Here is a 13319-nt window from a genome sequence, read left to right on the forward strand (position 1 = left end):
AAACCCTAATAGCCATCTGCCGCCCATAACAATAATGTTTTCAAGCCTATAGGTTCACACAACACCAATTTATGAAACTTTAAAACAAAGGACATTATTGGTCAATGTCATCGAAAAATACGAACAATAGAAAGCTATTAACCATCTCTACTTTATAGCTTGAAACAGAAAATAGGAAATAATATTGATGAATTGCTAACTTATCTGATTATCTATTGGAAAATTTCAAGCTCTGAATGTGCATTTTAGCCTCTGCATAACCTGTGTCAGCCCTGCCTTTCAGATAAACCAGGCTGCTTTTTTAAGATTCATAAAGCACAATCTAAAGCAGCTAATTGATCATTATTTACTTAGACGTGCATGCATTACAGCATTAGAGATTATAACTGAGTCTGTGCATACGTCGCTTAGTGTTATAGATGCTTTTGTGGGCCGCCAATTCACAAGGCGCAGAAATAGGAAAGAGGAGATAAGTCAGGAATAGTTTCTGTTTAATCAGTTCCTAAATAATAGGTTAGTTCCTTTTTATGTGGCTAAATAGTAGCAGTAGATATGTCTATCCTGAGACCGCCTATGGCTATAAAGGCGGCTGGGCATCAGCTGTAATAATCAACCAGGAATAAGATCTCCCTTTTGTTTGGGCGAGATCACCTGGGATCATCCTGGCTAGGCACGACGCCGGCGTAGGAGATCTGGGTGATCAGCGCCCTCTTCTTCCATACACCTTGCGCCACTCCAATCTCCCTCTCCACTCCCCATTGAAGGACACCAGGAAACCAAGGTTACGGACTCACCAGCGAGGAGTCGGTAACAATTTGGTATCAGATTCAGCAGACGCAACGACAATCATGTCCGGCGTCATGCCCGATCCTGAAGACAAGAGCACAGAACAGAAGCTGGACTTCCTCATGGACGCAATGAACATGATGTTGGGTCAGGTGACAACCATGAATGGTCGGCTGGACACCCATGATCGTCGATTGGCGCGGGTGGAAACGGTTCCACCCGACGGCGTCCAGCTGGAGGAAATCACGGAGATTGACGACGGCGACGGACCACCACACCAGGGCGACCACGACAGCAACAATGGTGGCCGTCAGGCCCCACGTCGCGGGCGTAGTGATGGGGGCAGCGAATTCTACAGCCGCCCGGATCGTTATGGCCGACCAGATGGCTATGGTCGGGGTCGTGACGACGAAGGCGGCGGCCGTCCACCGTGACCCAACTTTCCATCCTTCGACGACGAATCAGATCCATTGACATGGATCAACAAGTGCAACACCTATTTTCGAGGGATGCGAACCATGGCAGAAGAAAAAGTTTGGCTAGCATCATTACACTTAGAGGGAGCAGCAACCGAGTGGTACTATGCCCTGGAACGTGATCATGGCATTCTGTCGTGGCCGCAATTTGTTGACTACATCCACATGAGGTTTGGACCACCCATCCGATCCAATGGCCTGGCAGAACTGAAAGCCCTTTATAGGGCAGGCACCGTGGAGGCATATCAACGACAATTTTCAATCTTGCTTTGTCGCTGTGATGACTTGTCTCCTATGCAGCAGGTGAACATGTTTACAGCAGGTCTTGGAGATCCCCTCCGCACCGATGTCGAGCTGCTGGCCCCGACAAACCTGCAGACCGCAATGAGTCTGGCCCGTGCTTATGAGCGCAAGGAGGAGAACATTGCAGCACTCAGAGATAGACAAAGTCACCGGAACCCGTCCGCCATCAAAGGGACTGGTTCAGGACCGGGGGCCAGGTCGGCTGCTACAAATCGGCCGCGCTTCAGACGTCTAACACCAGAAGAATTAGCAGCGAAACGGGCAAGTGGAGAATGTTACCACTGCAACGAGAAGTACTCGGCTGATCACAAGTGCACTGCAAGGGGGGTATTCTTGCTGGAAATGGACGACGACATGGAGGAAGATGCAGCAGCGGAAGACCTGGGCATTTCTCTTCATGCCCTCACGGGCATTGACATCAGCAGCACCATGAAGCTCCAGGTCAGGGTCAAGGATCGGACATTGGTGGCGCTGGTGGACACAGGCTCTACCCACACATTCATCTGGGAAGCTGTGGCCACCCAGCTGGGCCTCCAAGTCACACCAAGACCGGGTCTCTCCGTCAAGGTAGCAAACGGGGACAACGTCGCCAGCAGCGGGATATATTCCAAGCTCCGAATTACTATTGCCGAGGAGACCTTCCACATCACCTGCTACGGTCTTCCTCTGGACGGCTTCGACATTGTCCTGGGGGTCCAGTGGCTTCGGTCATTGGGACCCATATTGTGGAACTTCAACGCCTTATCCATGGAGTTCTGGCGCCTGGGACGCAAGGTGCGTTGGGTAGGACTGGGTGCGCCACATACTCGGTGCGTAGCCCTGTCCGAACCCCGCGAACTACTACAGGCATTACTGCAGTCCTACGCCGACATCTTTGCTGAACCACGTGGCCTTCCGCCACCTCGGCGTCACGACCATCACATCAGGCTGCTGCCAGGGACGCCACCAGTTGCAGTTCGGCCCTACAGATACCCCCAATTGTTGAAAGACGAGATTGAGCGCCAGTGCGAAGACATGTTGCAGCAAGGCATCATTCGGGAGTGCACATCGACCTACTCTTCTCCAGTGTTACTTGTGAAGAAAGCTGATAAATCCTGGCGTTTCTGCATTGACTAACTCTTGGATGGTTTCCCATTCCGGTGGTCGACGAACTCTTGGATGAGTTACACGGTGCCTGCTTCTTCACAAAGTTGGACCTCCGCAGTGGATATCACCAAGTACGCATGCACCCAGATGATATTGAGAAGACAACGTTCCACACTCATCGAGGTCACTTCGAGTTTCTAGTCATGCCCTTCGGCCTCACCAACGCACCGTCCACATTTCAGGCCCTCATGAATGATGTCCTGAAACCCTTGATCCGGAAGTTTGTCTTGGTCTTCTTCGATGATATTCTGGTATTCAGCTCTTCCTGCGCAGCGCACTTACAGCATGTCAGGGAAGTATTTACAGCACTCCGAGCAAACAAGTTATCAGTCAAACAGTCCAAGTGTTCGTTTGGCAAAACATCAGTCGCTTACTTGGGTCATGTTATCTCAGCTCAGGGCGTTTCTATGGATTTGGATAAGGTGGTAGCAGTAGAAGTTTGGCCGCGCCCTCGGTCTATTCGGGCGCTTCGAGGTTTCTTGGGTCTCACTGGCTATTACCGCAAGTTTATAGCGGATTATGGGACCATAGCTGCACCCTTCATGACTCTTCTCAAGCGTGAGGCGTTCCGTTGGTCGGAAAGGGCAGAGGAGGCATTTCTTCAACTCAAGCAAGCCCTTATATCAGCACCACTGTTACAGATGCCAGATTTTTCTAAACAGTTTATGGTGGACTGTGATGCATCAGGGACTGGTTTTGGAGCAGTCCTTCATCAAGGAGATGGGGCCATTGCATATTTCAGCCGTGTTGTAGCACCACACCATTAGAAATTACCAGCGTATGAGCGGGAATTGATTGGTTTAGTCAAAGCAGTGAGGAATTGGAGACCATATTTATGGGGAAGAACTTTTCTGGTACGGACAGATCACTATAGCCTTAAATTCCTCCTGGATCAACGGTTGTCTACAATACCGCAACATACATGGGTCAGCAAATTGTTTGGATATGATCTGTCAGTGGAGTATAGGCCGGGCAAATTGAATGGTGCAGCAGATGCCTTGTCTCGACGCGACGAAGACACCGCAGAAATTAACAGCATCTCGGCACCACATTTTTAGCTGTTTGACACCCTTCGCAATGAAGCTGCCACCGAACCACAGGTCTTAAGCTTGCAGGCTGCCATTACAGCGGGAACTGCAAAATCAGGATGGACGGAAGCTGATGGTCTGCTGCTATTTCAAGGGAAGGTCTTCATCCCGGACGCTTCAGCAGTTTGGACAGAAATCTTGGCAGCAGCACACAATTGTGGTCACGAGGGCATTGAGAAGACTGTACATCGATGGAGAGCATCCTTCTACAGCCCACAGGCCTTACGATGGGTCAGAGATTTTGTGCAAGCATGCGCCACTTGCCAATGGAATAAAACTGAGCATCTACATCCAGCAGGTCTGCTGCAACCCCTGCCGGTACCATCGGAAATTTGGAACGACATCTCCATGGACTTTGTTGAAGGATTTCCTAAGGTTGGTGGCAAGACAGTGGTCGACAGGTTCTCTAAGTTCGCCCACTTTATTCCTCTTGGCCATCCATATACCGCAGTGACCATGACTAGGGCATTTTTCGAAGGGATTGTGTGCCTTCATGGTATTTCGTGCTCAATTGTAAGTGATAGAGATACAATGTTTACTAGTGCCTTCTGGTCCGAGTTTTTTCACCTTGCTGGGGTCAAGTTGTTACTTAGTTCCGCGTTTCACCCCCAGACCGATGGACAGTCGGAAGTGGTTAACAGAATTATTGTGATGTACTTACGCTGCTTGGCAGGTGATCGGCCAAAAACTTGGTTACAATGGCTTCCATGGGCTGAATTTTGTTACAATACGTCATACCAGACTGCGGTCAAGTGCACTCCATTCAGGATTGTATATGGCCGGGACCCTCCAACAATGCTTTCTTATACACCTGGGACAACCAGAGTAGCTGCCGTCGATCAGCAACTTCAGGATCGAGATGTTTTCTTGGCAGACATCAAACAAAGGCTAATCCAAGCTCAGGTAACAATGAAGCAGGCGCGGGACAGTGGCCGTCGAGATGTGTAGTATGCTGTCGGCGATTGGGTTTGGTTGCGTCTGCACCAAAGGTCGGCAGTGGGTGTCACTCTAGCAGCAACATCCAAATTAGGACCTAAGTTCTATGGGCCATATCAAATTCTGCAACGCATTGGAGAGGTCGCCTATAAGCTATAGCTGCCAACCAATGCAAGAATCCATGATGTTTTTCATGTGGCACTTCTCAAGAAATTCCAAGGGGAGCCCCCATCCGCACTAGTACCCTTACCAACGATTCTGCATGGCAAGGTACTTCCGGTTCCAGCACAAGTAGTGAAGGCTCGTTTAAATAGAGGTGTTTGGGAGTTACTGGTCCAGTGGCTTGGACGTGAGCCGACTGATGCTACATGGGAACAATGTAATGAGTTCAAGAGAAGATATCCAGAAATACAACTCGAGGACGAGTTGTTTGTCGGAGAGGAGGGAAATGTTATAGATGCTTTTGTGGGCCGCCAATTCACAAGGCGCAGAAATAGGAAAGAGGAGATAAGTCAGGAATAGTTTCTGTTTAATCAGTCATTAAATAATAGGTTAGTTCCTTTTTATGTGGCTAAATAGTAGCAGTAGATATGTCTATCCTGAGACCGCCTATGGCTATAAAGGCGGCTGGGTATCAGCTGTAATAATCAACCAGGAATAAGATCTCCCTTTTGTTTGGGCGAGATCACCTGGGATCATCCTGGCTAGGCACGACGCCGGCGCAGGAGATCTGGGTGATCAGCGCCCTCTTCTTCCATACACCTTGCGCCACTCCAATCTCCCTCTCCACTCCCCATTGAAGGAAACCAGGAAACCAAGGTTACGGACTCACCAGCGAGGAGTCGGTAACACTTAGAAAAAAACATGTATCACCTGAAATATTGAGTGAACAAATATCTTCAAGATTCACATTTGAGAATTATTTGATAAAACTAATCATCTTTTTTTCTCTCTCGAAAACACAGGAGAGCTGCACTTCATTATAATAAGAAGAGAGAAACAATTACAAAGTCTCAAATAGACTTAGGTCCTAAAGACCAGAACCCCTGAAACTGTAGGGCCAACTCATGGTGGCCAGAACTTGGAATAGACAAAACAGTTCATGAGAAAAAAACACATTAACGACCTACTCTGGATGACAGGAACAAAAGTCCTTTGACACCAGCCATCAGCCACATATCTCTCTCTTCACAAAACGGGAAAAACAGTATCCATAGAAGCAGAAAGACCCTAAAAAACACAACCATTGCGCATCTTCCAGATAATCCAAGATCCAAGAATGACTAATGAATTGAAACCCTTTCTAGTCAGCCCCTCTGTTCTTTGTTCAGCTTGTGCCCACCAACAAAAAAGGAGTTGTCTTCAGGTTTAGGGGCAAGGGGGTGTAGACCATATAGCCTGGAAATCTCGAACCAAAAATCTCTTGCGAAGATAAAAGAGAGGAGCAAATGGTTAATATTCTCCTCCCCTTGGTCACATAAAACACATCTTTCATGATGTGGGAGGCCTCGACGTGCCAGTCTGTCCGCCGTCCAGCATCTATTGTGTGCAACCAACCACATGAAAAATTTGCACTTAGGAGGAGCCCAGGCACACCAAATCCTCTTATAAGGTTCAAAGGAGACTGAGCCAACAAAGAAACCTTTGTAAACTGCCTTTGCAGAGTATTTCCCATTTGGAGATAGCCTAAAAACATGAGAATCAGCCACTCCCTCCCTCAGACCGACTTGGTTGAGAAGGTCCCAAAGCTTAAGATATTCCAGCAGTACCTGGACTGTCAAGGCCCCTTTTATATCTAGAATCCAACTGTTGGCATTGAGGGCCTCCCTAACAGTTCTTATTTTAATAAGCCTTTTTGGAATGGCGGCAAATAGCCTAGGAGCAATCTCCATAATGTTGTTTCCCATCAACCAACGATCTGTCCAAAAAAGGTAGATGCCCCATCACCAACTAGAGAGGTCATAGCAATGGAGAAGAAAGCCTTAGTCTTGTGTGGCACTTGGATTGGAAGATCAGCCCAAGGTTTAGTTGGCTCCGTTTTTTGAAGCCAAAGCCATCTCATACGAAAAGCCCAAGATAACTCCAGCAGGCTAGAAAGACCAAGGCCGCCAAGCTCAAGCGGCCGGCAAACCTTGTCCCATGCCACCATACAATGCCCACCCTTGCAATCCTTTCTTCCACGTCACAAAAAAAACCACGTCTGATCTTGTCTATTGCTTTAAAAGCCCAAGGTGGGATATCAATAACCATAGCAGGATATATAAGCATCCCTGTGAGCACATGATTATCTTGCACCTTTCTTCCGGCCTTGATCAGGAGATCAGCTTTCCATCGCGATAAACAGTTAGCAATCCTGTCAATGATTGGTTGGAGCTGATCTCTTGTTAACTTCTTCAAAGATAGAGGCAAGCCTAAGTACTTGCAAGGAAACTCAGCAATCCCACAAGAAAGGAGGGAATTAATTACTAGCCGATCCTGCTCAACACACCTGATGGGATATACTTTATTCTTCAGCACATTATTTTTTAGTCCAGAGGCTTCTCCAAGAATGTTTAGGACAGCAGCAATCTCGTTGGCAGCCGACTTGAGAAAGATTACAGCATCATCCACATAGAGGGAGACGCGGTGATGCAGAATGTTGGAAAGGTTGCAGCAGGCGAGCAGCCCCTCCACTTCAGCTTTCTTAACCAAATACCCCCAAACATCCATCACAATAATACAAGGGGTCCCCTCGTCTAAGACCCCTCCGGTGAATGATAACTTTTCCTGGACATTTTATCAAGACTTGAGTACAGTCCATATATATGAATAAGGAGATCTGTGCATCCATAAAAAGATGTTATATATCTAACCTATCTAAACCTTGTGAGAAGATAGAAGATACGAGCGTAGTTATTCATCATTGTTCCAGCATCTACATATCTGAAGATAAAAGGCACAAAGGTAAAAAATCTCCACAGATTTGGATTTACAATGGTGGTAGTTTATAACTTGTTCGGGCGTGATAAAAGATGGAATAATAAGTTATGTACATCCAGTTTTTTCCTAAATTTGCAGCAGCACAGTCTTGGTCTGAATCAGAGTCTTAGTTGCAACAGAAGCACCTAAACAGTGTGTCCATGTGGTCGCTTCCACCTCCATTTTAAGCATTTACTTAATTTTTCTAAGTAGTTGCTAATGAGTAATGACACAATACTATTCTTGAAAACACAAGTAGCTTATAGACCGAGGATTTATCTATGGACTGTACTTCATAAGTGAATAAGTGGTATCAGATAACAGGTCCATTAAACCAAATGGTGCCTATAAATTTACAAAAGAGCATCACAGTCTGTGCACAAAATGACTGTCAATATGCCTAGAAAAATTTGAAGACAATGAGTTGACACAAAGTCCCAAAGGCCACTAAATCCCATGATGATTTGGAGGATGGAGGCCACAATGAGTGCACCTTGCTTACCCCGCCTGATGCGCACAAATTTCTGCAGCAAAGAGATTAACCGTTAAGCCAGGCAGTCCCCGTTGGAACTGGAACCAGGCAGGACAGGGAGGCAAGGAGGCACACCACGTGCAGATCGGCAATGCCGCTATAGCAGCCAGCGAGGATGATGGAAATGGTGGCCATGACAAAGGTGTAGGAGCCCCCCATGACAGTGGGGAGGTGTGCCGAGGAAGCTCTGGATCAGCGTGTTGAATGTTGCTCCTGGCCACGAACAGCATCTGCAGCACCCGCGCCTTCTCCTACGCAAGAAAAAAAATATATAAAGTGGCGAGCTTTCGTGTCAGGCTCCGGGCACCGCCGCCGACCGACACATACTCTCATAGAAGAGAGAGAGAGAGAAAAATGAGAGAGGGAGAGAGTTGCGGCGCATGGACGGAAGCAATGGTGGCGGCAGCATCAAGTCGGAGTGGGGGGAGGAGGAGAAGAAGGTGCGAGAGAGAAGACGGCGGTCAGTGGGCTCGCGAGAATTCCAGAGAAAAGAATGGGCGACCGAGAGAAAGGAACGGACGGCCGCGCGGCGTGATGGACTCTGCCCGGACGACCATGATTTTTTTTGCCGATGTGGACCTTCCGAGGGGCCGAGAATCCTCCTTGGTTCAAATATAAGAGATGTGCATGCGAATGAATTTTTAAGCACAGAATATTTGTTTTAAAAGCAACCTTGGAATTTTCATATATAACAAAACAAATAACATGGGAAAAGATTGTTGTAAACTCTATGCTTTTATAATGTCTGTATGCTTAAACTACATAATCTGTACTAACACAGTTTTTGTGTTACAGCAGTATGTGAAGTGTCTCAAACTCTCAATAGCCCAATACACTTGCTTCTTATTTCTGATTCCACGTTATTATCAATTTTGCACTTAACGGTTCAGCCACACACATCTACAGGTTGAAGTTACAGATGCTGCCCTTCTTGCTCTTATTGAAAATTATTGTCGAGAAGCTGGAGTGAGGAACCTTCAAAAGCATATTGAGAAAATTTACCGTAAGGTATGTAAACTAATTTCTGCATACTGATCTGACCCCTCTGTCAGACAACGACAACAAAGCATTTTAGTCCCAAGTAACATGGGGTAGGCTAGAGTTGAAACCTAACAGAAACCACAAGCCAAGATTCACTCATGGATAACTATTTTCTATGCAGTCATATTTAAGGCTAAATCTTTGGATATATTCTATTTTTCAAGTCTTTTTCTATTGCTTCTTTCCATTTTAACTTCGGCTTTCCCCTACCTCTCTTCCCATTAGTATCGCGATTCGTGCCTTAGGATCCTACTACACATTGGTGCCTCTGGAGGTCTCCGTTGGACAATTTTTTTAATTGGTGTTACCCATAGCCTATCACATATATCATTGTTCCAGACTCGATCACTTCTTGTATGGCCATAAATCCAACACAACATACGCGTTTGCGCAACATTTATCTGTTGAACATGTCGTTTTTAGGCCAACATTCTACAGTACACCATACAACTTAGCCGGTCTAATTGTCGTCCCCGTCCTATAAACATTGCCTTTTAGTTTCTGTGGTACAATGCCAAATGCTTGACGCCACTTCATTTACCCTGCTTTGTTTCTATGGCTAATATCTTCATCAGTATCTCCGTCTCTATGTAACATTGATCCTAATTGCTGAACTATCCTTCCTAGGCACTATCTGACCTTCCAAAAGATTTCCTTATGTGTTGCAATGCCGAAGTCACATCTCATATATTCGGTTTCAGTTCTACTGAGTCTAAAACCTTTGGATTCTATAGTTTCCTACCACAACTCTAGTTTACTATTTACTCATGCCCGACTTTTATCAACTAACACTACATCGTCCGCAACATGCATACACCAAGGGATATCCCCTTGTAGGTTCCTTGTGACTTTATCCACCACCAAAGGTAAGGGCTCAAAGCTTATCCTTGATGTAGTCCTATTCTAATCGGGAAGTCACTTGTCTCCATTACTTATTCGAACACTAGTCCTTAACGATCAAAGTACTCCGTTGGAACTTTATGTTTGTCTAAAGCCCACCACATAACATTCCTTGGTATTTTGTCATAAACCTTTTCCAACTCAATGAAAACCATGTGTACGTCCTTCTGTTCCCTATAATACAACTTTGAATATCTCCCTTATCCCTGTAGATCGTTACCAATATTCTTCTCCACTTGTCAGCCATCTTGTTTGACTGTAAGATATGGTTGAACAACTTAGCTAACCATACCATAGCTATGTTCCCGAGGCATCTCCATGGCTCAATTGGGATACCATTACCTTATCCCCTTTTCATCCTTTTTAATGCTCCTCTAACTTCAGATTGTTGGATCCCTACGCATAAAGCGCCTGTTGGTGTCATCAAAAGAGTCATCTAACTGAAAGTTCGTGTCCCCATTCTCTCCATTGAACAATTTGTCACCATCTATGTCTGATCTTATGCTCCTTCACCAGGAGGTGCTCCGTTTCATCCTTAATGCACTTAATTTGGTTAAAGTTCCTTGTCCTCCTTTCACGGACCCTACTATATATGCCTTTCTCACCTTTCTTCATACTCAAATGTTAGTAAAGATCCTCATACGCTTTACTCTTTGACACACTTACAACTCGCTTTGCTGTCTGCTGTGCTACCTTGTACTTCTCTATGTTGTCTACACTCTTGTCATGGTATGGATGTCTGTAGCATTCTTTCTTGTCCTTGATAGCTTTTGTACTTTCTTGTTCTACCACCAAGTATCTTTAGCCTCGTCTTCACTCCCTTTGGTTGCTCCACACCTGTAAGATCACTTTTCGAATGCATGTTACCATCTACGTCCACATTGTTCATGTCATACTTTTCCTTCCAAGTGTCGTCTTTGATGACTCTTTCCTTGAAGACTTCTGTCGTCTTCCCTTTCAGTTTCCACACCTCTCTATCAAAGAAGGGGAAAAATGTTGGATGATTGTTGATAATGGTTAAGCAACCTCAAGGCATTTGTATGGTATGAAAGGTTGCTGTTAGTTTTAGAGTCAATGCCTCCCTTAATATCTTCTGCTTGTCAATATGGTCATACTCAGACTATTGAAATACCTTAGAAACTTTTTATCTCTGCAGATTGCTCTCCAGCTTGTTCGCCAAGGAGTATCGAATGAGCCAGACCAGGAGTCTCTCGGTGTCACTGTAAATGAGGAATCTAATAGTGGTGATAGCATCACAGCAAAAGATGAGATTGTGAAGGATCCTGCTGTAGAAGATGCTTCAGTCGCCAACAATGTTACAAATCCTGCCTCTGAGGAAGCTAATGAAGTAAATTTGACAACTGAAGCACCAAAAGAAGACAGCACATCTAAGGTAGTGTGGTATTTGTTTGTTTTGTTATTTTTTTCCCAAACAAAACATTTACACTTAATTTTGTACTGCCCTATTGCCTGTTAACGTGCATAATAGGTCCTCTACATTGTATCTGTTCTGCTGATTGACACACTGCTTATCCTTGTATGGCAGCTGAGTATTGTTGGTTGGTCAAATATAGTTTGTAGATTACTGGATATCGATGTTCCCTGTTTGTGTCCATTGTGTTGGACTGAAAACCACTGATGTGATTGCTAGCTTACCCAACAAATGTGTAATGTAGACTCAGGAGAGTGGGAAACAAATCAAAAAAATATTGCATTATGATGTTAGTTACTGATTCCTGTATTCTGTAGGGCAACAAGAAAACAGATGGAGTAGCAGAAGATGCAGCAGACAAGGCAACTGAGAAGGTTGTGGTAGATTCATCAAACCTTGGTGATTTTGTTGGGAAACCTGTGTTCCAGGCTGAGCGTATATATGAGCAGACTCCTGTTGGAGTGGTCATGGGTTTAGCTTGGACTGCTATGGGTGGTTCTACTTTGTACATCGAAACAACAAAAGTGGAGGAAAGGGAAGGGAAAGGTGACCTTGTGCTGACAGGACAGCTTGGAGATGTAATGAAAGAGAGTGCTCAGATTGCGCACACAGTTGGCAGAACTGTATTACTGGAGAAAGAGCCAGATAATCATTTTTTTGCAAACTCGAAGGTGCACTTGCATGTTCCAGCAGGGTCCACCCCAAAGGATGGCCCTAGTGCTGGATGCACCATGATAACGTCTATGCTGTCGTTAGCTATGGGAAAGCCTGTCAAGAAGGACCTCGCAATGACGGGTGAAGTAACATTAACTGGAAGAATCCTCCCAATTGGCGGGGTATGTTTTCTTTGTTCCCCAAACTTGGCTTTATACATTTTAAATGTGTTGTTTTTGACAAACATGACCAGCTAGCCAATGCCTTCTGCATGTGAAACGAGGAAATATCACTTGTTGACTGAAAAAAATGTGAAGTGGTTTTGCCTCATGGTATAATGAGACAGGTTTAGCTTTGAGATGCTAGGTGAGATTGTTGCGATGTTTACATCATAAGGTGTCCACAGACAGCAATACTGATTCCAAGCGGATGACAGTGCCTTAATCCCCCTGTGCTAGTACCCATGCTCTTCAGCATGCCGTGGCGATGTTAATACAGTTTCATGCGATATTGATCGGTGGTCACTCATTATGTTTCTCTGTATATCAGGTGAAAGAGAAGACGATTGCGGCAAGGAGAAGTGCGATAAAGACGCTCATATTTCCGGCAGCGAATAAAAGGGACTTTGACGAGCTTGCTTCTAATGTGAAGGAAGGACTGGAAGTTCATTTTGTTGACACATACAGTGAAATATATGATTTGGCTTTCCAGAGTGACGCCGGGACTGAGATGATTTAGCTTTACATTACAGGATTGAGATTTTTTCCCCTTCTCTAGATCTGGTTACAGGCTAAATACCAAAGAAGTTTGTCAGCAGAGGCAGACCATTGTAACCAAGATGAGTGGAGTTAATTGATATTTACGAGAAAGAAAAATAATATTTCTTTTTTTGGCCCCAATATAACATCATTGAATCTAAGAGATTTATTTGGCTAGGCTGTACGTAACTAGTGTGCTAGGTGGTGGTATTGGCCTTTTATATTGTTGGGACTTGGGAGTGTGGGAAAAACAGTACTGGTGCACCATCTGTTATTTATTTTAAGTGTTTTCCAAAGGCAGCAAGGTCA

The 13319-nt window shown here is 45.3% G+C and overlaps 1 protein-coding gene across 1 annotated transcript in view; it reads left to right on the plus strand.

Annotated features, from left to right (window-relative positions):
* LOC103647953 (lon protease homolog, mitochondrial-like) overlaps positions 1–13319 on the plus strand; it is a 31267-nt gene extending 17948 nt beyond the window's left edge. The window contains exons 17-20 of the mRNA XM_008672455.4: positions 9132–9233; positions 11323–11559; positions 11916–12434; positions 12802–13319. Coding sequence (XP_008670677.1) covers positions 9132–9233; positions 11323–11559; positions 11916–12434; positions 12802–12990 — 1047 coding nt within the window. The 3' untranslated portion in view covers positions 12991–13319. The remainder of the gene's footprint in view (positions 1–9131; positions 9234–11322; positions 11560–11915; positions 12435–12801) is intronic.

Source organism: Zea mays, chromosome 2 (assembly GCF_902167145.1).
Source record: "Zea mays cultivar B73 chromosome 2, Zm-B73-REFERENCE-NAM-5.0, whole genome shotgun sequence".
Taxonomy (NCBI): domain Eukaryota; kingdom Viridiplantae; phylum Streptophyta; class Magnoliopsida; order Poales; family Poaceae; genus Zea; species Zea mays.